This window comes from Oryx dammah, unplaced genomic scaffold, assembly GCF_014754425.2.
Source record: "Oryx dammah isolate SB20612 unplaced genomic scaffold, SCBI_Odam_1.1 HiC_scaffold_13, whole genome shotgun sequence".
Taxonomy (NCBI): domain Eukaryota; kingdom Metazoa; phylum Chordata; class Mammalia; order Artiodactyla; family Bovidae; genus Oryx; species Oryx dammah.
In genome coordinates this window covers 3,674,109-3,701,786 of record NW_024070197.1, presented here as the reverse complement: position 1 = coordinate 3,701,786, position 27,678 = coordinate 3,674,109, and the positions used below count along the sequence as shown (strand labels likewise).

At 44.3% G+C, this 27,678-nt stretch overlaps 1 protein-coding gene across 1 annotated transcript; it reads right to left on the bottom strand.

The window, feature by feature from the left end:
• On the bottom strand, positions 1–26,645 carry NLRP9 (NLR family pyrin domain containing 9). Its single transcript, XM_040251957.1, has 11 exons — positions 26,366–26,645; positions 21,641–23,204; positions 14,902–15,063; positions 14,226–14,232; positions 10,459–10,481; positions 9,623–9,760; positions 8,203–8,373; positions 4,860–5,030; positions 2,467–2,637; positions 1,504–1,674; positions 1–133 (listed from the first exon to the last, which is right to left on the bottom strand). The coding sequence occupies exons 1-11, from the start codon at positions 26,643–26,645 to the stop codon at positions 1–3; spliced, it is 2,991 nt and encodes a 996-aa protein (XP_040107891.1).
• Between the last annotated feature and the right edge of the window lie 1,033 nt (positions 26,646–27,678).

Sequence of the window (27,678 nt, the reverse complement as noted above, 5' to 3'; positions counted from 1 at the left end):
TCAGACAAGTACACCCCTGAGTCTGCCCTCGTCGTGAGTCCAGAGACGGTGTGAAATGATGAGGTTGGGGTTGATCTCTTCCACCCGCGTCAGCATCATCTTAATCTCCTCATCATATGAAGATTTGTTCAGGCTGGGAAAATACAAAAACAGAAGCTGTGTTGACTCGATACATGATTGCTGCCCTCTCTACACCCCAATGGCTAGTTCCCCTTCACTCTTTCCTGGGAGAGTTGTGCAAAGGATGCATAAAATCCTTCCTAGAGACTAGGAAAATGAGCAAGAGGGGTGTGAACCGTTTGTCCCTCTGCTGCAGGTCATCAGGGTCTTGGCACACGGAAGGCACTCAAATGTTCATTCTACGGAAGTCAGCTACACGCCCTCTAAATGCAAACATAATGTTTCTCGAATTTATGGTTGCCAGAGGAGAAGGATGGAGGGAAGGGATAGTTCAGGAGTGTGGGATGGATATGTACACACTGCTACACTTAAAACGAAGAACCAACAAGGACCTACTGTAGAGCGCAGGGAACCCTGCTCAGTGTTATGTGGCAGTCTGGACGGGAGTGGGGTTTGGGGGTGAATGGGTACGTGTATATGTATGGCTCAGTCCTTTCACTGTTCACCTGAGACTATCACGTTTGTTAATTGGCTGTACCCCAATACAAAATACAAAGTTAACAAAAAAACCATAATGTTCCAAATAATATTGACCCCTTCTCTTCAAGAAATGTACTTCTGTATCAAGACCCTGCTCTGTCCTTGATGGAAACCCTCCTGGCTCTGAGTTGCGGTTGCACTTTTTCAGGCAAATTAAGTAGGAGATGGTGTTTTTAGTAAAGGAGTCATTCTTGCCTCGGGGTGATTCTGCTTGTCAGGGGATATTTGACAACACCAGGAACCTTTAAAAAAAAAATTCGGGGATAGATACCATGGGCATTCTTTTTAAAAGTTAATTAAAATTTTATTGAGATATACCTGACATGCAACATTGTATAAGGTTAAGGTTGCAACACATTGGTTTGATATGTTTATATACTGCAAAGTGATTACCATCAGAGTGTTAGCTGACATCTCTACCAGATCACACACTCTCTCTCTTTTGGTGGTGAGAACAATTAAAATCTTGTCTCAGCAATTTTGAAGGTTTTTTTTTTCCTTGGTGGTGGGGGGCATGTGGCTTACAGGATCTCAGTTCCCTGACCAGGGATTGAAGCTGGGCCAGGGCAACGAAAGCGCAGAAGCCTAATCACCAGACCACCATGGGAGTGCCTGAAGTTTGTACTTCTGGTCACCGTCTCTCAAAGGAGGTGCCCCAGGGAACGGAACGAGTGGGTTGAGACCAGAGACGCTGGACCAACATCCTGACGCGATGCACAGGACAGCCACCCCCTGCAAAGAAGTCTCCAGCCCAAATGTCAATGGTGCCAAGACTGCACAAACCTACGGTGGTCCCACCTCCCTCGGGGGTCACTCACCACTGAGGGCACAGCACCCACTCACCCGAGCACTTGCAGGCTGCACTCCAGACTGACCAAGGCTTCACACAGCACCGCCGCCCCATCGTAGTCCAGGGTGATCCATTCCAGGTTCATGCAAGTCAGCGATTTGCAGGTGGTGAGAGCTGAGGCTAGGTCCTCACAAGAGGCAGGGCTGAGCTCGCAGGCCTCCAGCCTGCACAGGGGGACACACCAGCATAAGGTGGGCTGGCATACACACACCACCTCGAAGTGCCAAGGCCACGCCTCTGAGAAGAGACGTTGCAGTCTGGACAAGTGGGTCTCAACTGGGGCACACAGTGTGTCTGCAGACATCTGACACATGCGAGGAGTCCCTCTAGCCTCCCGTGGGTGGAGGGAGGCCAGAGTTACAGCTAAGCCTCCCTCAATGCACAGGACAGCTCACTTCCCCACCCCAGCAAGAAACCACCCAGGCCCAGGGATTCCCTGGTAGCTCAGTGGTGAAGAATACACCTGCCAATGCAGGAGACATGGGTTCAATCCCTGGTCCAGGAAGATCCCACATGCCACGAAGCAACCAAGTCTGTGAGCCACAACTACTGAGCCTGTGCTATCAAGCCCAGAATCCGCAGCTTCTGAAGCCTGTGTGCCCTGCAGCCTGTGCTCCACGAGAGAAGCCACTACAAAGAGAAGCCCGTACACCGCAGCTAGAGAGTGGGACCCGCTCGCCCCCACTGGCTGCAGTCAGAGAGAGCCCGTGCACAGCAATCAAGACCCAGAGCAGCCAAATAAACAGATAAAACTATATACAAAAAACAAAACCACCAAGTCCCACATGTCAGCCCGTGGCAAGCTGGAGCAAACCCTGGGTTCATGGCTGGCATTTTACTTAACAGATTGCTTCATTGCACTTGTTTTTAAACTTGCATCCCGTTCTTCCCTTTCACTCTCCAGCTTTTCTTCTTCTTGAAATAGGTAAGCTTTCCCACCATCCATGGACACTCACCCAAGGAGCTCTAATTTACACTTAGGATGCTTCAAAGCTTTGCATAACTGTTTGGCGCCAGCATCGTATATCTTATTGTTCCCTAGTTTCAGGGTTGTTAGTTTTTCACTGTGGATAAGAACAGTAGCGATGTCCACACAGCAAACAGAAGTGAAGTAGCAATTCATCAACCTGGAGGAAAAGAAAAATACAAATGGATCTGATCCTGAGGTCCAATATGTAATGGCTCCACTTATGTCCACTTATTCCTGTAAAGGAAGAAATACTCAAGTGTTCCTGAGATGCTGACGATGGTGACGATGACGGAGATGATACCAGAGACGACGATGGTGATGGAGAAAGATGATAGAGATGGTGATGATGACGACAGAGGGGATGACAGAGGCGACACAATGCAGTTCCTCTACTTTCTGCCCTCTGCCCAGCCCTGGGCCCCCTGCACTCTCCTTCCTGCCCAGCCTCTCCGCTCAGGGACCTCTGTTCCTGCTGGTGGTAATGCTCTTTATCCAAGTATATGCCGGGTTATCCCCCTGCTTCCTTCAAGTCTCTGTATACACAGCGTGTTTGGGGAAGGACTTCACTGAATATCTCACATAATTTGGTATCTCCCGTGTATCTCCTGTCTCCAAGCTCATGGCTCCTCACAGTATTGTGCCCCACTCACACAGCATGCAAGTGTGCATACAGAACACACACATGTACATACACCTGTGTGTAAACCTGATAAACGTGTGTCTGTATGCAAGCATGTGGACACATGTATAGACACATTTATACACACATACATGTCTGCTATGTACATATCTGGAATACGTATAGAGTGTGTATATGTGTGTCTATGTTCTCAAGCAGGAATGATTTTTGCTTCCTGCCCCCAGGCGACACTGGGCAGTGCCTGGGGACATTGTTTGGCTTGCCACACAGGGACAGGCTGCTACCACCATCCTACAGTGCACTGGACAGTCGCCCTCCCCAGGAAAAAACCATCTCAGCCAAAACGTCAATAGCTGACATGCTGTTGTTCTTGTTGTTTAGTTGCAAAGTTGTGTCTGATTCTTTGTGTCCCCGTGGGCTGCAGCACACCAAGCTTCCCTGTCCTTCATTACCTCCCAGAGTGTGCCACTGTTGACATGTACCCACTACCATATGTAAAAGAGATAACTAACAAAGACCTACTCTACAGCACAGGGAACCACGCAGTGCTCTGTGGTGACCTGCTGCTGCTGCTGCTAAGTCGCTTCAGTCGTGTCCGACTCTGTGCGACCCCACGGACTGCAGCCCACCAGGCTCCTCTGTCCATGGGATTTTCCAGGCACGAGTACTGGATGGGGTGCCATGGCCTTCTCCATGGCGACCTGAGTGGGAAGGAAATCCAAGAGGGGATATATGCACACACATAGCTGACTCACTTTGCTTACAGTAGGAACTAACACAACACTGTAAAGCAAATATACTATAATAAAAATTAAAAAAAAAAACAGATGAGTGGATTAAGAAGTTGTGGTACATATATACAATGGAATATTACTCAGCCACAACCTAGAGCCTGATATAGAGAGTAAAGTAAGTCAGAAAGAGAAAAAAAAGTATCAAATAATATATGCACATTTTTGGAATCTAGAAAAAACAGCACTGATGAGCCTATTTAGAGAGAAGAAATGGAGACGGAGAGAACGGCCTGGTGGGCACAGTGGGGAAGGAGACGACGGTAGTGCAAACTGACAAAGAAGCATAGACACATATACACTGCCACGTATAAAATGGGCCTCCCTGGTGGCTCAGACAGGAAAGAATCCACCTGCACTGCGGGAGACCTGGGTTCCATCGCTGGGTCGGGAAGAGCCCCTGGAGGAGGAAATGGCAACCCACTCCAGTATTCTTGTCCGGAGAAGCCCCATGGACAGAGGAGCCTGGTGGGCTACAGTCCATGGGGTTGAAAAGAGTTGGACACGACTGAGCGACTGAGCAAGAACGACATGTATAAACCAGGTAGCTAGTGGGAAGCTGCTGTATAGCCCAGGGAACTCAGCCTGGTGCCCTGTGACGACCAAAGAGGGTGGGATGAGGGGAGGAGGCTAAAGAGCAAGGAGATTATATACATAATTATGACTGATTCGCACTGATGTATGGCAGAGACCACCACAATACTGTAAAGCAATTATCCTGCAATAAAAAAAAATCAACTTGAAGAGGTAGAGTAAAAAAAAAAAAATAGACACGCATCTGCCAGGAAGCCCCAGAAGTAGCAGGTGGGGTAACCACTGAGCCTTGCTTTTCTTTTCTTTTTCAGAAGACTCCACGCTTTTCTTCTCTTCCTGTTCCTTTCCTGGGCTGCCAAGAGCCAAAAATCAAAATCAAACACTGACATTCAAACAAAGCCCAGCCAGGCGTACCATAACTCCTGTAGGTTGCAGCTTGGGTGCCTCAATGATTCACACAAAGTTGTCACTCCCTCATCTTTCAGGACGTTTGAGCCCAGGTCGAGAAAAGTCAGGGATCTGTTGCCCAGAAGGACTTGGGAGAGGTAGTCACAGGCTGCAGAGGTGAAGCAACAGTGTGACAATCTGCAAAGACACACACATCATCCGTCAGCCTACGCAAGCCCTGTGTTCTCCTTCAGTCGCTCAGTCACGTCCTACTCTTTGCAACTCCACAGACTCTAGCCCTTCAGGTTCCTTTGTCCATGGGGTTTCCCAGGCAAGAACACTGGAGTGGGTTGGCATTTCCTCCTCCAGGGGCTCTTCCTGACCCAGGGATGGAAACCGAGTCTCCTGCACTGGCAAGTAGATTCTTCACCACTGCGCCCCCTGGGAGGCCCACATAAGCTCGATAGGGTAATCTTTTCATGAAAGGTCCATCTAGTCAAGGCTATGGTTTTTCCTGTGGCCATGTATGGATGTGAGAGTTGGACTGTGAAGAAGGCTGAGCGCCGAAGAATTGATGCTTTTGAACTGTGGTGTTGGAGAAGACTCTTGAGAGTCCCTTGGGCTGCAAGGAGATCCAACCAGTCCATTCTGAAGGAGATCAACCCTGGGATTTCTTTGGAAGGAATGATGCTAAAGCTGAAGCTCCAATACTTTGGCCACCTGATGCGAAGAGTTGACTCATTGGAAAAGACTCTGATGCTGAGAGGGATTGGGGGCAGGAGGAGAAGGGGACGACAGAGGATGAGATGGCTGGATGGCATCACTGACTGGATGGACATGAGTCTGAGTGAACTCCGGGAGATGGTGATGGACAGGGAGGCCTGGTGTGCTGCGATTCATGGGTCACAAAGAGTCAGACACGACTGAGCAACTGAACTGAACTGAACATGTAAAAACTTTCTTGTACTCTGTGGTCATTTAGAAAAATAAGAGGATTAAAGTGTGTAGCAGAGGTGACTTCCCTGAGGGTACAGTGGATAGGAATCCACCTGCCAATGAAGGGGACATAGGTTCGATCCCTGGTCCGGGAAGATCCCACATGCCTCGGAGCAATGAAGCCTGTTAGCCACAACTTCTGAGCCTGTGCTCGCAACAAGAGAATCCACTGCTCACCGTCACTAGAGAAAGCCTGTGCACAGCCGTGAAGACCCGGCGTGACCAAAAATAAATTTAAAAAAATTTTTAATGTGTACCAAGGGGAATCTAAAAAGAAATGATACAAATGAACTTAGGCACAAAACAGAAAGAGACTCACAGACTTAGAGAATGAACTACGGTCAGGTGGGAAGGGATAATCAGGGAGTTCCGGACAAACATGTACACACTGCTGTATTTACAATGGAGAACCAGCAAGGACCTACTGTAGAGCACAGGGAACTCTATGGCAGCCTGGATGGGAGGGGGGTTTGGGGAGAGAATGGATACATGTATATATATGGCTGAGTCCCTTTGCTGTCCACCTGAAACTATCAGAACATTGCTAATCAACAATAATCCAGTTCAAAATAAAATGTTAAGAAAAGAAAATGTAAGACTATTTTTTTAATTTATTAGCCAATTGACTTTACAAAAAACTTAATGCTTTCTACTATAAATTTGCCCATTTTGCAGAATTCTGACCTAGTGGAATACATTTTTAAAATCTGCACATTTGTTTAAAATGGTATTAAACATTTAAATACTAAAAATATTAACTATTTGAAGGAAAAAAAAAAGGTTGAACATTAGGGGAATGGGGTAAGGGTTATAAGAGAATTTTTGTGCTATTTTTCCAACTTTGTTCCAAGCCTAAAACTAGTTCAAAATAAAAAGTATAGAAATAGATTGAACATTTTTTCTTTTAAAATTACTAGTGACTTTCTTGCATCTTCAGTAGTCTTTCATTTTTAAGGAATAAAGATTCAAGTTTAAAAACAAAAAAAAAGTTAAATGATGTATTTTAAAGAACTCTTAGATAAATATATCCCACTTAAATTACCAGCTATTGAATATGCTTTAATTTTATTTACTGAATAATATCAGGCAAGATTTAATAGCCAAGTCCTTTCATCTTCCAATATGTAATTTCTTTTGTGCCTCTAAATATTTCTTGGTCTAAATCGTTATAGTTCAGAGTTTTCCCTTATTTTTTTAATAGTTTGGTTTTAATGTTTCAGTTCAGTTCAGTCGCTAGTCGTGTCCGACTCTTCGTGACCCCATGAATCGCAGCACGCCAGGCCTCCCTGTCCATCACCAACTCCCGGAGTTCACTCAGACTCACGTCCATCGAGTCCGTGATGCCATCCAGCCATCTCATCCTGGGTCGTCCCCTTCTCCTCCTGCGCCCAATCTCTCCCAGCATCATAGTCTTTTCCAATGACTCAACTCTTCTCATGAGGTGGCCAAAGTACTGGAGCTTCAGCTTTAGCATCATTCCTTCCAAAGAAATCCCAGGGTTGATCTCCTTCAGAATGGACTGGTTGGATCTCCTCGCAGTCCAAGGGACTCTCAAGAGTCCCTTTTTTAATAGTTTGGTTTTAATGTTTAATGTTCCTGGAACTTATTTATTGACTTTTTTATAATTAAAAAAATAATCTCAGTAATAATATTCTAGCCTTCTTCTATTGTAAATGCCACTTTGGGTGTGCATGTAATACTTATGTCTATATACACACCTGTGTACACGCACACACACAAAAGCTTTGTTTCTAGACCAGCTATTCACTTCCATACACTTGGGCATGCTTGCTCCCTTCCCCTAATTTAAGGTATTCTTTTGAAATTAACCTAAGTTTCTCCTGTGGCCCCCCTGGGTAAATAAACAACCCTTTCTATTGCCACCGACAAAAAATCAGTTTGGTTTATAGAAACTCCAGGCAAGAAAGAGGTTGGGGACACTGGGGGTGGGGAAGGGGTTCAGTGATAACCGAGGACGTGTGAAGCCCCCCACCTGGAAGTAATCAGATGAATCCCTCCCCACCAAGCACCCAGTACACCTACAGAAGCACCAACCGTCTTTATGATAACCAGGGCACCAAGCTGGATGCTAAGGGCTCGTCTTGCGTCTCTAGAATTCATCAATTCAACCTCAGGCACCCCTGCGGGGCAAGCCCGCTTTGCTGGACTGTGATGTAGAGGCGTTCCGAGGACGTCCTCCCAACCCCGGGCTCCTCTGCAGGGCAAGACCGCTTTGCTGGACCGTGGCGTGGGGGTGGTCCGCGGCCGTATCCCCCCCGGGGTCCCCTGCAGGGCAAGCCCGCTTTGCTGGACCATGGCGTGGGGGCGGTCCGCAGCCGTACCCCCCGGGGTCCCCTGCCTGACACCGACTCACAGCAGCGCCTCCAGGGCACAGTCTGGGTTCCTCAGGGCCTCACACAGCACCTGCACCCCATCGTCCTTCAGGGCGTTCTCGCACATGGAGAGAAGCTTCAGCTTCTTGTTGTGGACGAGAACGGAGGCGATGTCTTCGCAGGCTTCACTCGTGATGTCACACTTCCCCAGCCTGCAGGAGAGACGGGTGGTGGGGGGCGGCCGGGATGTTTACAGGGTGTCTGTGAAACGGGCCCTGGACCACATCAGGGCCTCCAATTCAGCACCTGCCAACTCCAGACTGTTTAAAAAGCAGAGGTAATTACGCCATCCTCCGCATGAATCCCTGTTGCTTTCCACTCAAATTAGAAATGCTTTCAAATGTGGTTCTGGAGAAGACTCTGGAGAGTCCCTTGGACAGCAAGATCAAACCAGTCAGTCCTAAAGGAAATCAATCCTGAATATTTATTGGAAGGACTGATACTGAAGCTGAAGCTCCAATAGTTTGGCCACCTGATGCGAAGAGCCGACTCATTGGAAAAGACCTTGATGCTGGGAAAGATGGAAGGCAGGAGGAGAAGGGGGCGACAGAGGATGAGATGGTTGGATGGCATCACCGACTCAATGGACATGAGTTTGAGTAAACTCTGGGAGATAGTGAAGGACAGGGGAGCTTGGTGTGCTGCAGTTCATGGGGTTGCAAAGAGTCAGACACGAGTTAGCCTGAACAACAACAAAGCAAGCCTGTATGTTCAAACAACTCTTATGCAGGGACCCTTCTGATGAATCTTGATAGGTGAAATTAACCAAGTGCACGTGATCTGTCAGTCATATTACTGGTGGAGAGAAGAGTATGTCTTCTTGGTTTAACAAGTTGCTTTTGTTTATTGCTATTTCTGCTACTTTTCTTTGTTCTTCCTGCTGGAAAAAAGACTGAGTCTGTTTAGAAATCCCCCAACGAGACTAAAGGCATCCCAGATAATTTTCAGGAGAAAGCAATGGTTTGGGGGAAATTACTTTCCCTCTATCCTCTGTTATCTGCCAGATTCCAAGATGACATTTGTGATCATCCATAACCTTTCTCATTTTAAGTCTCTGTTTAAGTCTCATATAAGTCTCTCTCATTTTAAGTTTCTTCAAGGGAAAAGAAACTGGAGTTATGGCTTTGGTAGGGTTGGTTGAGAGGAGAGTCAAGGAGAATCAGATAAGGCATCTGTGAGGTCATTCAAGTGAGCACAAAAGAAAAGATGGGACAGACCTTCTGAGAGGAAGCTTTGCCCTTGAGAGCCCATCCATCCTCCTCTTAGTAGGAGGTCTACTGACACTGAGATGGACGTGGTGAAACATGTGAGAGACCACAGCAGGAAAGGAGATAGGCGTGTTCGATCTGCCGAGTTCACACAGGGAAAAATCTACATCACGGAGACAACCCCGAGACTCACATGAGTTCTTCCATATTGCACATTGGGTGTTTCAGCACCTCACACAGCTTCCTGGCATCCATATGGGAGAGGCTGCTGCCACAGAGGTTCAGGTGCTTCAGATGAGGGTTATGAAGAACGGCCTTAAATAATTCGAGGCTATTTGCCAGATTCGAAGCAAAGTTACACCTACAAAAGAGGAAGAGATATGGTAACTCATGCAATGAAGTCCAAAGCAAGATACCTCTTACACAATTCTTCCTACTTTTCATGCTTAGGCTCCTAATACTTTTTTTTAATATCTGGTTTGTTATTGTTCAGTCACTAAGTCATGTCCAACCCTTTGCAACCCCATGGAATGCAGCACGCCAGGTTCCCCTGTCCTTTACTATCTCCCAGAGTTTGCTCAAATTCATGTCCATTGAGTAGGTGATGCTATCTAACCATCTCATCCTCTGCCACCCTCTTCTCCTTTTGTCTTCAATCTTTCCCAGCTTCAGAATTTTTTCCAATAATTTGGCTCTTCTGGTTGTGTATGTGTGTGTGTGCATTAAGTCACTTCAGTGTGTCTGACTCTTTGCGACTCCATGGACTGTAGCCCACCAGGCTCCTTTGTCCATGGGATTCTCCAGGCAAGAATACTGGAGTGGGTTGCCATGACCTTCCTGTCCCAGAGATTGGACCCGTGTCTCTTACATCTCCTCCACTGGCAGTCGGGTTCTTTACCAGTCGCGCCATCTGGGAAGCCCTCTTCTGGTTATTCCCACCTATGAATATTATAAGGAAACCAGACTGAGCCCATATTAAATTCTAGGCACCACGTTTGTGCCTCCTTGCACTCCTATATCTGGCAGTACCTCCCATGTCCAAACAAGACTGTCTTCCCCAAGGAAAGGATCATTTCGGGCTAAAATTTTTAAAGGCAACAATTTTTTTAAGTTTTCTTTAAAAAAATAAAACAAATTAAAAGGAGATGGTATATGCTCTGGTTGGAGACCCAGGCTCCTAAGGTTGAGAAAACTGGATTCAAATATTTGCTTTTCTCCTGGATATTCTGAAGTTTGGGTAAATTAACTTAATGGTGGAGGTTCATCACGAAACAAGTAGATCATGATGGTTCAGAAATTACCATTTATTGCCCCCCCCATAGAGGAATGGATAAAGAAGATGTGTTACATTTCATATACACAATGAAATATTACTCAGCCATTGACCCTGAGGGATGGTGCTGGGGCGGGGGCGGGGCAGGGGGGGTGGGCGGTGGGAGGGGGATTCGGGATTGGGAACATGTGTACACCCATGGTGGATTCGTGTTGATGTGTGGCAAAACCAATACAATATTGTAAAGTAAAAAAAATAAGCTTAAAAAATAAATGAAATCATACCATTTGCAGCAACATGGATGGACCCAGGGAATGTCATAATGAGTGAAGTAAGTCAGATAGAGAATGAGAAATACTGTATGACATGCCTTATATGTGGAATCTAAAAAGAAATGATACAAATGAACTTACTTACAAACTAGAGAGTCACAGACTTAAGAGAATGGACTTATGGTTGCCAGAGGGGAAGGGATAGTTAGGGACTTTGGGATGGACAGGTACACACTGCTATATTTAAAATGGATAACCAACAAGGACCTACTGTAGAGCACAGGGAACTCTGTTCAGTGTTGTGTGGGAGCCTGGAGGGGAAGGGACTTGGGGGAGAATGGCTGCCTGTATCTGTGTGGCTGAGTCCCTTTGCTGTTCACCTAACACTACCTCAACATTGTTAATCGGCTCTACCCCAAGACAAAATAAAAAGTTCTTTAAAAAAAACAAAACAAAACTCTAGGTATGATGACGATTCATTTCTGTGTACACTGTGAAGAGGATCTCTTTTCCTCATTTTGGAACCCCAGCATCCTTGGAAGGACATGCACATTTTCATTCACACCTTCACTCACGTGGTTTCAGATACCTGGTCTCCTCCTTTACAGAGTCATCTGCCCCGTTTAAAATCAACAACCAATCTCTCAATTATATGACCACTAGTCCTCATTTTTCAATAAACTGTATATACTGGAGAAGACTCTTGAGAGTCCAAGGAGATCAAACCAGTCAGTCCTAAAGGAAATCAACCCTGAATATTCATTGGAAGGACTGATGCTGAAGCTCCAATAGTTTGGCCACCTGATGTGAAGAGCCAACTCATTGGAAAATACCTTGACGCTGGGAAAGATGGAAGGCAGGAGGAAAAGGGGACAACAGAGGATGAGATGATTGGATGGCATCACCGACTCAATGGACATGAGTTTGAGCAAACTCCGGGAGACAGTGAAGGACAGGGGAGCCTGGCATGCTGCAGCCCATGGGGTCTCAAAGAGTTGGACATGACTTTGTGACTGAACAACAACAACCGAACTGATGTATGAGCAAGTCAGTCCCCTACTTTATTTTTGACAGAGCTTCCAGAAGAAATAAAACAACAACACTGCGACAAAGTCCATTTTTTACTATCCATGCAGGATCTAGAGCAATTCATTTATGAGTCTGTTTCTTTCTGTGAAATGAATAAACCAGTTCCAGAATGCAAAGATCCATACATTCACTCGACCTCAGTTTAAAGAGCGCCTGGAAAACTGTATTTTGCTGGCTGCTGGAGACATCAGGGTAAACAAGAGAGAGATCTTTTCTCTCTTCATGGCGAATTAGTCAGAGAAACACTGTGTCTCAAGACCACCCCCAGCTGTGGTGGGTTCCTAGGCTCACAAGTTTTGGTATATGGCAAGAAGCGACACTTAAGCTGAAGGAGGAGTTAAAATTTAGCTTGAAAGTGATAAGCTTGCAGAGTTGAAGACAACAGGATGGTCTAAGGCAAACCAAGTTACTCAAAGGATCAAAGAGGGCCATCATCAAAAAATCTGCAAATAATCAATCCTGGAGAGGCTGTGGAGAGAAGGGAGTTCTCGGCCACCTCATGCGAAGAGTTGACTCATTGGAAAAGACCCTGATGCTGGGAGGGATTGGGGGCAGGAGGAGAAGGGGGCAACAGAGGATGAGATGGCTGGATGGCATCACCAACTCGATGGACATGAGTTTGAGTGAACTCCGGGAGTTGGTGATGGACAGGGAGGCCTGGCGTGCTGCGATTCATGGGGTCGCAAAGAGTCAGACACGACTGAGCGACTGAACTGAGCAAAGGTGAACAGAATGGAGATTTTAGGTTTTAACCTAAAAACATTTGAGCTACCATATGATCCAGCAATTCCACTCCTGGGTATGTATCCACAGGAAACCATAATTTGAAAAGGCACACGTACCCCAGTGTTCATAGCAGCAGTATTCACAATAGCCAAGACATGAAAGCAACCTAAATGTCCATCGACAGTTGAATGGATAAAGAAGACATGGTCCATATATACAGTGGAATATTACTCAGCCATAAAAAGAGTGAAATCGTGCCTTTGCAGCAACATGGATGGACCTGGAGATGATCACACTAAGTGAAGTAAGTGAGACAGAGAAAGACAAATACCATGGGACATCACTCATATGTGGAATCTTAAAAAAAAATGATACAAAGAGACTTATTAACAAAACAGAAACAGGCTCACAGACTTCAAAAACAAACTTATAGTTACTAAAGGGGAAAGGTTGGGGGGAGGATAAATTAGGAGTTTGAGATTAACACATGCACACTCCTGTTTATAAAACAGATAACCAACAAGGACCCACTGTGTAGCACAGGGAACTCTACTCAGTACTCTGTGATGACCTGTATGGGAGAAGAATCTGAAAAAGAGTGGATACATGTATGTGTGCCTGCACTCCTTGTGGCCCCATGGACTGTAGCCTGCCAGGCTCCTCTGTCCATGGGATTCTCCAAGCAAGAATACTGGAGTGGGGTGCCATGCCCTCCTCAAGGGATCTTCCCAACCCAGGGATCAAACCTGAGTCTCTAATGTCTCCTGCACTGGCACACAGGTCCTTTACCACTAGCACCACCTGGGAAGCCAAGATACATGTATATGTATGCATGTATGCATGTATGTATATGTGTGTGTGTATATATATATATTTTTTTAACTAATTTTGCTGTGCACCTGAAACTAATACAACATTGTGAATCAACTACAGTTCAATATAATATAAAAGTTAAATTTTAAAAATTACACGGAAAAAAGTACATTTGTGTACATAAAGGCAGTCTCTCTATTAGAGAAACATCTCCTCTCCTTGACTTCTTAGCTGTCATAAAAAGCAGTCTTTCCACCATAGAAAGAAAAGCATCAGAGAATTACGGTGATCTTCACTATACTTCTGGTATTTTTTTTGTAAAAAGGTCATGATGAAATCGCTATTAGGATTACAAGACAGAGGAGATGGTGCATATAAAGCAACCAGCTCAGGGCCTAAGAACTGTTCTATACACACTATCCATTCCATGCTATTCTTATTATTTCTCTCTTTTATGAACTTAAGGCTCTTTTACCACCTGTCCTCAGCACCTTCCTCCACCGTTTCCTGGGAAACATCTATTCTCAATCCATCGGCATCCAAGCAAACATCACCAACTACCAGGACTCTCTGCTCTTGGGCTCCCCAAGGAAGTTTTATGTCACAGTTAAAACATCTGTGACAGAGAAACTGAAATGGGGACCTCAGTGCAAACACATTGCTAGACCAAAACACACAGTTGTGTCACCCAAAGGTAACACCAAGTTCCCCAAAATGCTAATTCTGCTTCTGAAACAAAATAAGATTTCTCTGGGCTTCCCAGGTGGCTCAGTGGTAAAGAACCTGCCTGCCAACGCAGGAGACACAGGTTCAATCCCTGGGTCAGGAAGATCCCCTGAAGGAGGGCACAGCAACCCACTCCAATATTCTTGCCTGAAGAATCCCGTGGACAGAGGAGCCTGGCGGGCTACAGTCCATGGGCTCGCAAAGAGTCAGACACAACTGAGAGACTAAAGAGTGAAAACAACGAGATTTTTCAGCTAATCGTCTGCACACAAGTGAGCTGATGCCGTGGGAAGGAAGGTCTGGTTCTAGGGACCACTCACGGCAGAAAAAAGGAAAATTTGTCCTTTCTCACCCAGGCTCTGTAACCTGGCAACCAAGCTTCTTGAGCACATTCAGTCTTCAAGTCTCCCTGTTTGCCCAGTTTGTGTCTCAGTGAAACATCTTAAAGCAAGGAAAGCACGCAGAAATTGCTTTCGACACATGGGATTGTAACTCAGGTTTTCAAAAGAAACCAGAATGGGAAAAAATGGCACCCTGCTATTGACTTAAAGAACAGGTGAAGATCCGACTTACACAAACTTGCGGAGTTTACAGACGGGTTGAGACAGCGTCCTGCAGAGAATAGCTAGAGAGGCCTCGTCAAACTGACAATTCTCCAGATTTAGCATCTCGAAGTCCTCGCTGGCGGTGAATGCTGAGCACACATCCCGCCAGAGGGTAAGTTTCTCGATGGTGCTGTGGGAAGACAAATACAATGATTCTCCCGTGACTCCACTCAACTCACTCCTTAAACTGCTAAAAATAGGGTTTCCATCCCTGATGGCTCAGTGGTAAAGAATCCACCTGCCAATGCAAGAGACACAAGTTTGATCCCAGATCTGGGAAGATCACGTGCCTTGGGGCAACTAAGCCCGTGCGCCATGACTACCAAGTCTGAGCTACTGAGCCCACGTGCTCTAGAGGTGGTGCTCTGCAACAAGAGAAGCCACCGCAATGAGAAGCCCGCACACTGCAACTAGAGAGGAGCCCTTGCTTACTACAATGAGAGAAAGCCTGCAGGCAGCAAACAAGGACCCAGCAAAGCCAAAAACAAACAAATGAAGTTTTTGATAAAGCCAAAAATAGAGTTGCTGCCGGGAGCCAGTGTGAGGAATCCCACCCGTGACAAGGTCATGAGGGAGGAAGCTGACATACGCAAGGCCGTGATCAGACTTCAGGAGTTCCCCCTGGCATTTCCTGAGTATCCACCCCCCCAAAATAAAAATCTGCCGGCTTTTGTACTCTGCTTTTCCACTTTTCTGATATTCTCTGGAAAAAAGTCAACTCAGGGCTTTATTCTTGTGCATTTGAAAGGGATGTTTCAGTTAACCCCCTCTGATTGCTCTCTAGCTTGCCTAACAGGTTCCCCGGACCTCTTACAGCTTGTGAATTGCTTGCAGCCCCCAACAGCGAGAGGCACAAAGCTTAAAAGCATCTTAAAGAACAGAGCCTTTTCTAAAGTGTTAAAAATTATATTGGTGACGGGATTTCACTGTTGACTCAATGATTGCTGCCAGGCCTCCACATTCTTTATCTTTTAGGCACCTGGGAGGATGTTAATCAATGTAATTGGGATATGGAAAAAGATATATAGTAGTTCTGATGTTAGCAACACTAGACTTTTTAGTTAATTACTTCTCTTTGCACTCCTCTTGTGTCCTTGCTATGTAAGAATGTAACTTTATTTAGTACTTTCTGAGAGTGGCACCAAACCTTGGGAAGATCAACACAAATAAGTCTTCTGGTTGACAAACCCTTATCAGAAAAAAGGCTGTAAAATGTTAATTGGCCCTTTTTGGCCAGAAGATGATGTAAATCACCTAAGACTTGTGTATACAATTAGGTATGCAGAGAGAAAAGCCTGGTTTTGATAAGAGTCTGGGCTGCTAACACTGCATAATTTTGTATTACCCATTGATCTCTATGTACAATCTAAAAGGTATATAAGGCCTTGTAAACAATAGGAGCTGGAGCCAGTCGCTGGACTGGTTTCCCCCGTGTCTCTCTCTCTTTTTCTCCTTCTCCCTCCTTTTCCTCTTTACTTTAATTTCAGGCTGAATTCCCATCTGGGGCGCGGAGGCTCGCCAAGTCTACTTACTTGCCCTGGCTGTTAAGACCGCACGAAAGGGAGCCTAAGGCGAGGCACCCTTAGATATTCAAGCGAGCAAAGGTGGCCCAATGTAGATGGTGCAAATTCCTTGTCTGGAATTTTATTGGTCTTCCGCGTAATCCAAGTTATTCAGCCCTCTTTCTCCACTTAATCTTCCTACTATACTACTGTTTCTTAATCTAATCTTATATTAATAAACAAATAAGTCTTTCCTCGCCAACGCCGTCCACGCTTCGAATTCCCTGGATCCACCGGGGCTGGACCCCAGCAAGTTGCCATACAATCCAGCAATTTCACTCCTGGGCACATATCTCTCAAAAGGATACACGCACTCCTATGTTCACTGCAGCACTGTTTACAATAGCCAAGACATGGAAGCAACAAAAATGTCCATCAACAGATAAATGGATAAAGATGTAGTGTATATACATACACACAGGTACACACAATGGAATATTACTCAGCCATTAAAAAAGAATGAAATAATGCCATTGACAGCAACATGGACAGACATGGAGATTACCAAAGTAAGTGAAGTAAGTCAGGCAAGAGGAAGGCAAATATCATGGGATATTGCTTGTATGCAGAATCTAAAATAATACAAATGAACTTATTTACAAAACAAACAGACTTCAAAAACAAACTTACTGCTACCAAAGGGGAAAGGTAGGGGGAGAGATAAATAAGGAATTTGGGATTGACACATATACACTACTATATATGTTTGTCCATTTATCTTTTTGATTCCACATATAAGTGAAATTGTACAGTACTTATCTTTCTCTGATTTATTTCACTAAGCCATAATATCCTACAGATCCATCCATGCCATCATAATTGGCAAGATATCAATTTTTATGGCAGAATAATATTCTGTCTATCTATATCACATCTTTTTAAATTTATTTTTTAAGTAAAAGATCATTGCATTACAGAATTTGGTTGTTTTCTGTCAAACCTCAACATGAATCAGCCATAGGTCCCCTCCCTCTTGAACCTCCGTCCCGTCTCCCTCCCCATCTCACCCCTCTAGGTTGGTACAGAGACCCTATTTAAGTTCCCTGAGACCTACAGCAAATTCACAAATTGGCTATCTATTTTACATATGGCAATATAAGTTTCCATGTAACTCTCTCCATACATCTCACCCTCTCCTCCCCAGCCCCATAAGTCTGTCCCTTATTGTCTGTTTCTCCATTGCTGTCCTGCAAATAAATTCTTTGGTACCATCTTTCTAGATTCCATATATATGTGTTAGTATTCTGGATGGCATCACTGACTCAATGGACGCAAGTCTGAGTGAACTCCGGGAGTTGGTGATGGACAGGGTGGCCTGGTATGCTGCGATTCATGGGGTTGCAAAGAGTCAGACACGACTGAGCGACTGATCTGATCTGATACATATGTATATATATCACGTCTTCTATATTCATTCATCTGTTGATGGACACCTAAGTTCTTTCCATACCTTAATAAGGCTGCTACAAACATTAGGGTAGATATAAAAGTCCTCATTATGGGCAAAATAACCTGTAACTGTGTATGACGACAGATGTTAACTGGTCCTCAGATGGTAAAGAATCTATCTGCAAGGCGGGAGACCTGGGTTCAATCCATGGGTCAGGAAGCTCCCCCGGAGAAGGGAATGGCAACCCACCCCAGTATTTTTGCTTGGAAAATTTCATGGGCCCCTGGCATGTTGCAGTCCATGGGATTGCAAAGAACTAGACACAATTGAGCGACTAACACTTTCACTTTTCATGTATGGTGAAAGATATTAACTAGACTTTCTGTGGTGACCATTTCACAGTATATACAAATATTGAAAATTATGCTGCACACCTGAATCCAATATAATGTTGCATGTCAATTATACATTTTCTTGGCCATGCCACACAACACATGGGATTTTAGTTCCCCAGTCCGGGATCAAACCCATGTCCTCTGCAATGGAAGCATGGAGTCTTAACCACCAGACCATTAGGGAAGTCCCTCAATTATACGTTAATTTTTTTTTAATGACAATGAAAGAGGGTACGTGTTTGACACCTAAAGTGTGAGCTGGGAGCCTGCGCCTAATGAAAGAATGCAAGTTAAATGAAAGAATGCAAGTTAAAATCAGCCCAGGGATGCAAGGATTCTTCAATATTCACAAAAATCAATCAATGTGATACACCACATTAACAAATTGAAAGAGAAAAACCATATGATTATCTCAATAGATGCAGAGAAAGCCTTTGAAAAAGTTCAACATCCATTTATGATTAAAAAAAAACCTTCAGAAAGTAGGCATAGAAGGAACATACTTCAACATAATAAAAGCCATATATGATAAGCCCACAGCAAACATTATCCTCAGTGGTGAAAAACTGAAAGCATTTCCCCTAAAGTCAGGAACAAGACAAGGGTGCCCACTCTCACCACTACTATTCAACATAGTTTTGGAGGTTTTAGCCACAGCAATCAAAGAAGAAATAGAAATAAAAGGAATCCAGATTGGAAAAGAAGGAGTAAAACTCTCACTGTTTTCAGATGACATGATCCTCTACATAGAAAACCCTAAAGACTCCACCAGAAAATTACTAGAGCTAATTAATATAGTAAAGTTGCAGGGTATAAAATTAATACACAGAAATCCCTTGCATTCCTATACACTAACAATGAGAAAACAGAAAGAGAAATTAAGGAAACAATTCCTTTCACCATTGCAATGAAAAGAATAAAATACTTAGGACTATATCTACCTGAAGAAACAAAAGACCTATATATAGAAAACCATAAAACACTGATGAAAGAAATCAAAGATGACACAAATAGATGGAGAAATATACCATGTTCTTGGATCAGAAGAATCAATATAGTGAAAATGAGTATACTACCCAAAGCAATCTACAGATTCAATGCACTCCCTATCAAGCTACCAACAGTATTTTTCACAGAACTAGAACAAATAATTTCACAATTTGTATGGAAATATAAAAAACCTCGAATAGCCAAAGCAATCTTGAGAAACAAGAATGGAACTGGAGCCATCAACCTGCCTGACTTCAGGCTCTACTACAAAGCTACAGTCATCAAGACAGTATGGTACTGGCACAAAGACAGAAATATAGATCAATGGAACAAAATAGAAAGCCCAGAGATACAATCTCTTTAACAAGTGGTGCTGGGGAAACTGGTCAACCACTGTAAAAGAATGAAACTAGAACACTTTCTAACACCATACACAAAAATAAACTCAAAATGGATTAAAGATCTAAATGTAAGACCAGAAACTATAAAATTCCTATAAGAAAACATAGGCAAAACCCTCTCTGACATAAATCTATGACTCACCTCCTAGAGTAATGGCAATAAAAGCAAAAATAAACAAATGGGACCTAATTAAACTTAAAAGTGTTTGCACAATGAAGGACACTATAAGCAAGGTGAAAAGACAGCCTTCAGAATGGGAGAAAATAACAGCAAATGAAGTAGCTGACAAAGAATTAATCTCAAAAATATACAAGCAGCTCCTGCAGCTCAATTCCAGAAAAGTAAATGACCCAATCAAAAAATGGGCCAAAGAACTAAACAGACAATTCTCCAAAGAAGACATACAGATGGCTAACAAACACATGAAAAGATGCTTAACATCACTCATCATCAGAGAAATGCAAATCAAAACCACAATGATGTACCATCTCATGCTGGTCAGAATGGCTGCTATCAAAAAGTCTACAAACAATAAATGCTGGAGAGGGTGCAGAGAAAAGGGAGCCCTCTTATGCTATTGGTGGGAACACAAACTAGTACACCCACTATGGAGAACAGTGTGGAGATTCCTTTAAAAACTGGAAATAGAACTGCCTTATGACCCAGAAATCCCACTGCTGGACATACACACCAAGGAAACCAGAATTGAAAGAGACACGCATACCCCAATGTTCATTGCAGCGCTGTTTACAAGAGCCAGGACATGGAAGCAACCTAGATGTCCATCAGCAGATGAATGGATAAGAAAGCTATGGTACATATACACAATGGAATATTACTCAGCTGTTAAAAAGAATGTATTTGAATCAGTTCTAAGGAGGTGGATGAAACTGGAGCCTATTATACAGAGTGAAGTAAGTCAGAAAGAAAAACACCAATACAGTGTATTAACACATATATATGGAATTTAGAAAGATGGTAATGATGACCCTATATGCAAGACAGCAAAAGAGACACAGATGTAAAGAACAGACTTTTGGACTCTGTGGGAGAAGGCGAGGGTGGGGTGACGAGAGAATAGCATTGAAACATGTATATTATCATATGTGAAATAGATTGCCAGTCCAGGTTTGATGCATGAGACAGGGTGCTCATGGCTGGTGCACTGGGATGACTCTGAGGGATGGATGGAGAGGGAGGTGGGAGGGGGGTTTGGGATGGGGAACACACACAAATCCATGGCTGATTCGTGTCAATGTATGGCAAAAACCACTACAACACTGTAAAGTAATTAGCCTCCAATTAAAATAAATAAATTAAAAAAAAATAAAATCAGCAAAGAGAAAAGACACACTGGCAAAATCTGGAGGAAATCAGGCACAATCTTCTAAGTGTGCCTTCCCAGCGGAATTATCAGGATCTGCTAAAATGCTATGGGGGGAAGGGACGGGGGAAGCATTGTTCTGGCAACAATAAGAACTGCTTACCTTTCAACCTGACATCGGCCCTATGAAGTAAGACGCTGACCCCTATTTATACAGATGGGAAAACTGAAGACCCACAGTTCACGGTCACAACACTAGCAAACAGCAGTGCAAGGACTCTAACCAATGTCTCTTTGACCACAAAAGTCACGTTTTTAAGTACAGAAGTACAATGTTTTATGAAATACCCATTGGGGGCTGAAAAGAAAGTAAAAAGTGAGACTGTTAGTCGCTCAGTTGTGTCTGACTCTTTGCAACCCCATGGACTGTAGCCTGCCAGGCTCCTCTGTCCATGGAATTTCCCAGGCAAGAATACTGCAGTTGGTTGCCATTCCCTTCTCCAGAGGATTTTCCCACCCAGGGATCGAACCCGGGTCTCCTGCACTACGGGTGGATTCTTTACCATCTGAGCTACCAGGGAAGTCCATCTGGGACTGGCACAAACATGGCATGTAGGAGAGAGGGAATTAGTACATGGACTTACTTTGAGATGCATCCAGACTCATCTGGGAAGACATGTTCCATACACAGGTGAAATTTCTGGAGACTATGGCAATGTCTCAGACAGGCTGCACATATTATCAGTTCCTCTTTGGTTCCAATATAAATGTCAATGTCTTTGAAGAAATTCACCACTTGGGCTACAAATTCTGGGTCCTGGGTCTCAAACAAACAATTGAACAATGCCTGGAAACTCACCATGACATTATTGGGGTCATACTGACTTAAAGTGTCAAGACTTTGTGTTATTTCCTGCTTTATCTCTTTGGACAGTGGAAAACCAAAGGACGTCTCCAGCCTGTGGGTCATCCTTTCAGTTGAGAACACAAACAGGAATACCGCTGTCCACGACAAGCGGGAGTAGTGTTCGCCTACGGCCCTGGTGATGAGCTGGGTCACATTTCCAATGACCGAGTGAGGTGGGTCTTTGGGTCGTTTGAACATGTAGAACATGGCGGCACAAAATTCTTGGATACAGGTATGGATGAAGGCAAGGCAGTCACCACTCCTGTGAAGAAGTTTCATATCTAACCACGTCAAGGTGTCCGATTCGGACACCCCGTTTCTCCTGAGGTCCTCGGGACAAAACAGGAACGTGCGAGTCCACATACCCTCGGCAGCCAAGGTACACAGGCTTTTCAGACGAGCTCTTCTCTGCTTCAGTGGACAGGTCTCACTTCCTGATTTGAATACTTTCGTGAAGAAAGACACATACAAACCAGTGATGGTTTCAGAGTCTAGCTCCAGGTCTTCTCCTTTCTCCAGCTGACATTTCAGGCCGGTACAGACCAGCCAACAGAGAAAGGGGCTCTGGCACAAGACGAAGAGTGACCTCCTCTCCCTCACAAAACTGAAGGCTCTCGAGGATGCATCCTTCTCCTGGAAGTAATAGGAGAAATACAGCTTCCTTTGGCACTCGGAGAACCCCAAGACAAAGATGCATTTAATGTGCTTCAGCAAGGAGTGGTTTTTTCTCATCCCCATCTTGCTGAGTGCGAGGAGCAGAGAGCATTCTGGGAGCATCTGTTTCTGCAGCAGGCTCCGCAGGACAACCTGCATGGAGTGTGGCTCCTCCCAGGCTTCAGAGAGGTTGGTGTTGCAATCCAAGTCAAACTTCAGTTCCTCCACGCCATCCAAGATAAAGAGAATTCTCTCTGGCTGGGAAAAGATGTCTTCAATGGGCTCTGAAGACTCAGGCCAGTCCCTGGAGAGCAGCTCCACCAGGCTCATGTCCGTCACACCATTCATTTCACGGCCCGTGAGGAAGAAGACAAATGAGAACCTGTCCCTCCATAGATTTCCCTTGGCCCACTCCAGCATCACTTTTCTCAGAAGGGTTGTTTTTCCAATCCCTTCAGGACCATGCAAGATCACAGTGGGCGAGGACTCTCCAGGCTTGAGGGCGGCAAGGTAGACAGCGTTCAGGTGTTCGTACTCGCTCTTTGTGGTCTCTCTGTAGAAATCTTCAGGAACCAGAAGGCAGGCCTCCTTCTCCCATAGGACTTGGAATTTCTGCTTCATGTGGCTTCTATATGGGTTTATCTTCTCTGAATAAACAGGGACAGAAGAGAAGACAATTAAAAAAAAATACACCCCATATTTGGTACTGAGAACAAACCCTGTGGATTTACTCAAACACACATGCAAAGACTGATGTATGCCCATGGGGGACCAGGCTCATAAACTTTGGGGGCTTTTTAATTTATTTTTATTGAAGTACAGTTTATGTACAATGTTGTTAATTCCTATCGTACAGCAAACTAATTCAGTTATACTTATATATTCATTCTTTAATATTCTTTTCTATTATGGCTTATAGGATTTTTTTAATTAGAGGGTAATTACTTTATAATGTATTATTTTCTGATGTGTAACAATGTGAATTAGTTATATGTATACATATATCCCCTCCCTCTTGAGCCTCCTTCCCACTCCTCTCATCTCACCTCTCATTACTCAAAATAATGAGTAAAGTTTCCTGTGCTATGCAGTAGGTCCTTGCTGGTTATCTGTTTTATACATGTTCAGTCGTGTCTGACTCTTAGTGACCCCATGGACCATAGCCTACAAGGCTCCTCTGTCCATGGAATTCTCCAGGCAAGAATACTGGAGTGGGTTACCATTTCCTTCTCCAGAGGATCTTTCTGACCCAGGGATTGACCATGTCTCCTGCACTGGTAGGTGGGTTCTTTGCTGCTGAGCCATCATGGAATCCCTAAATATCTGGGTCATCACAGAGCACCAAGCTGAGCTCCTCGTGCCACACAGCAGCTTCCCACTTGCTGTTTTACACATGGTAATGTGTATATGTCAGTACTACTCTTTCAACTCATCCCACCCTCTCCTTCTCCCAGTGTGTCCTAAGAACCTAGGAATAAAACTATCACATGACCCAGAGATCCCACTGCTTGGCATTACTACTCTTTCAACTCATCCCACCCTCTCCTTCTCCCAGTGTGTCCTAAGAACCTAGGAATAAAACTATCACATGACCCAGAGATCCCACTGCTTGGCATAGACCTAGAGAAAAACATACCCCCCCCCCAAAAAAAAACCTACCCCAGATTTTACACAGAATATGAACACCTGGGGATTACATTTCAAACTAGAAGAACACTATCTGCCCAGTCAAGAATTCATAAGCACTGCTATTTATTTAGGGATTCCATGATGGCTTAGCAGCAAAGAACCCACCTGCCAATGCAGGAGACATGGTCGAGTCAGAAAGACATTCTGGAGAAGGAAATGGCAGCCCACTTCAGTATTCCTGCCTGGAGAATTCCATGGACAGAGGAGCCTGGTAGGCTATGGTGCATGGGGCCACTAAGAGTCGGACACAGCTGAACATGCACGCATGTATAAAACAGATAACCAGCAAGGACCTACTGCATAGCACAGGAAACTTTATCATTATTTTGTAATAACTTATAAGGTAAAAGAATATGAAATATATATACCTTATGTAATTTATGTACCATATAATATTTATGTATATTGTACATTATAATACATAATATATAAATTATATGTCAGAAAGGTCCCCTGGAGAAAGAAATGGCAACCTACTCCAGTTTTTCTTGGCTGGGAAATCCCATGTTCAGAGGAGCCTGAAGGGCTACAGTCTATGGGGTTGCAAAGAGTCGGACACAATTTGGCGACTAAACAACAACAAATTATTACTAATATATTTAATGTATAATATAAATTATATATCACTTGGCTATACATCTGAAACTAATACAACATTATAAATTAGCAATAATTCCTTTTAAGAAATCATAATAAAGCCATGAAAACAGATAAAAGAGAACCTTGAGAGCAGAAAAATAAAATATAAAGAAATATTGGAAGAGTTTCCATGTTCATGAACTCCAATTTAAGATCAAACACTCACTCAAAACTAAATTTAAATATATGTGTGTGTGTGTATATATATATATATATATATAAAGAGAAAAAATTTAATGGGTGATTTGTCTGTATTTTGTCACTTTGTTTGCCAGGATTTACAACTCAACTGATCTTATTCTTTGAGGGAAAAAAAAATAGCGTACTCTCCCAGAGGAGGATATAAAGCCCTTCAGTGAGTCAAAAATAACTGGTCCTGAATCAGATGTGTCCCTTTTGGAAACGTCATCTAACACGCGGGGACACTGTTAGGTCTGCATTTTTCTCATTTGCAAACCTCAGAGTCATGGTAAAAATGGAATGACGTCACACATGAAAAGTGCTTCCTGTGGGAGCAGGGGCGTCTGCTATTTCCTCATCTTAGGATTCTGCCTAGTTTCTTGTGCAAGTCTGGTGAAAAAGATGTGACCTCTATGGGAAAAGAACCTTAAAAACAGTGGACACATGTACATGTATAACTGAGTCACTTTGGTGTACAGCAGACAATAACACAACTCCGCAAGTCAACTCTACTCCAATAAAAAAAAATATTTAATCAAAAGAAGGGTGGAGAGGGTGGAACAAATGGAGAGTAGTATGAAAACATACACTACCAGGTGTAAAACAGATAGCCAGTGGGAATTTGCTGTGTGACGCAGGGAACTCAAACTGGGTCTGTGTGACAACCTAGAGGGGTGGGACGCGGTGGGAGGTGGTAGGGAGACTCAAGAAGGGGACATGTGTATACCTATGGCTGATGCATGTTGATGTATGGCAGAAACCAACACTACTGTCAAGCAATTATCCTTCAATTTAAAAAAATTAATTTTTTAAAAAAATTATTTAACAAAAAAGTGGGTCAGAAGCATCATGGAATTCCATCTCAGCAGTCCTGGTGACACAGACACTAAGCCCCAGGTGCTCAGTCGCTCAGTCGTGCCCGACTCTCTGCAACTCCATGAACTATAGCCCACCAGGCTCCTCTGTCCATGGGATTCTCCAGGCAAGAATACTGGAGTGGGTTACTATTTCCTTCTCCAGGGGATCTTTTAAACTAGCATTGACTCAACTTGGAACAGAAAAATGAGGAGAAGACACTTAGATGAACGGTCTGAGGACATTATTCATCCACTCTGGCCCATGAGTGTCCAGAGCTGGCTTGCAATTCTACTATTTCCAAGGGTCCTACTGACCCCTAACACATTCTCAACAGATGGAGGCGTGGCCGCTAACTCAGTAACAATGTGAACTTCATTAGAAGCTCCCAGTAAACCAGCCACCCGGGTGGGTCCCTGTCCCCCATCCCCTCTAGGACACTTACGTCGGATCTCGTTCCGAGCCTTCCTCCAGAGATCATCCCGACTGATCTGAAGAAACAGGCTCAGGGTCACGTCCCAGGCCAGTTTTCCTGGGTAATGCTTGCTCAACAGCTTTGACACATTTTCTCGTGAAGCCTTCTTTAGTTCGGTCCACGGGATGGGCTTGAGTTTGAATTTCAGAGGTTCTTGCTTGAGGAGCTCCTTAAATTTCCAGAACTCTTCCTTTTTGAGCTCGTCCAGGTACCACAACAAGCCAAAGTCAGAAAAAAAAGATTCGGCCATCTTGTCACGGGATTGCGGAGCTGGACTTCTCCAGCAAGTGGGGGGAGGGGGAAATTCTCAAAAAGAGGCAATAGGTGATATGATACCTGGGAAGAAGGGTGTCATGATGAAGTTAAATCTCAACAGATGTGGATATCATACATATCATGTCCTCCCCCCCCCCCCCCCCCCCCCCCCCCCCCACTTGGTGGCGGGGGGGCTGGGGGGGGGGGCGGGGAAGTACCCCATCCTTTCTCAACATTCCAAAATCACATATGTGAATTCAGTGCTAGCAACTGAAAATGTGGCTGATACTAAACCAAATTCCCTGGACTGCAAGGAGACCAAACCCATCAGTCCTAAAGGAAATCAACCCTGAATATTCACTGGAAGGGCTGATGCTGAAGCTCCAATACTTTGGCCACCTGACTCAAATAGCCAACTCATTGTAAAAGACCTTGATGCTGGGAAAGATCGAGGGCAGGAGGAAAAGGGGGTGACAGAGGATGAGATGGTTGGATGGCATCACCGACTCAATGGGCATGAATTAGAGCAAACTCCAGGAGATAGTGAAGGACAGGGAAACCTAGTGTGCTGCAGTCTGTGGGAGAGACGATTGTTGTATGGCAGAAGCCAACACAACATTGTAGAGTAATTATCCTCAAATTAAAAATAGAAATAAGAATACAAATGGAAGTCTGTGTTGCTTTGTTAGTATTGTTTGTTTAGTGTAGGCAAGGGTCGGTCTCAAGATGTGTTGTTAAAATAAAAATCGGAACTACCTGGGGAGGGTGGGGGCGGGGAACAGGTAAATACCAGCAAAAAAAAAGTTGAGAAACATGGAGATTTAAAGAGGGAACGTGCTGGATACACAACCTCTCTGTGAATTTAAATGCTTTTCACTTTAGTACACCCTTGCCAAAACAAAGCGGGGGAGACCTGGCCATTTCTGGTACCCCTCTCTCTGGTCCTTTAAGCACCCCCCGACCTACAGTAAGCTCTGAGAGTGGAAAATGAAGGAAAAGAAACATCAGCGATAAGACCTCCTCACCCA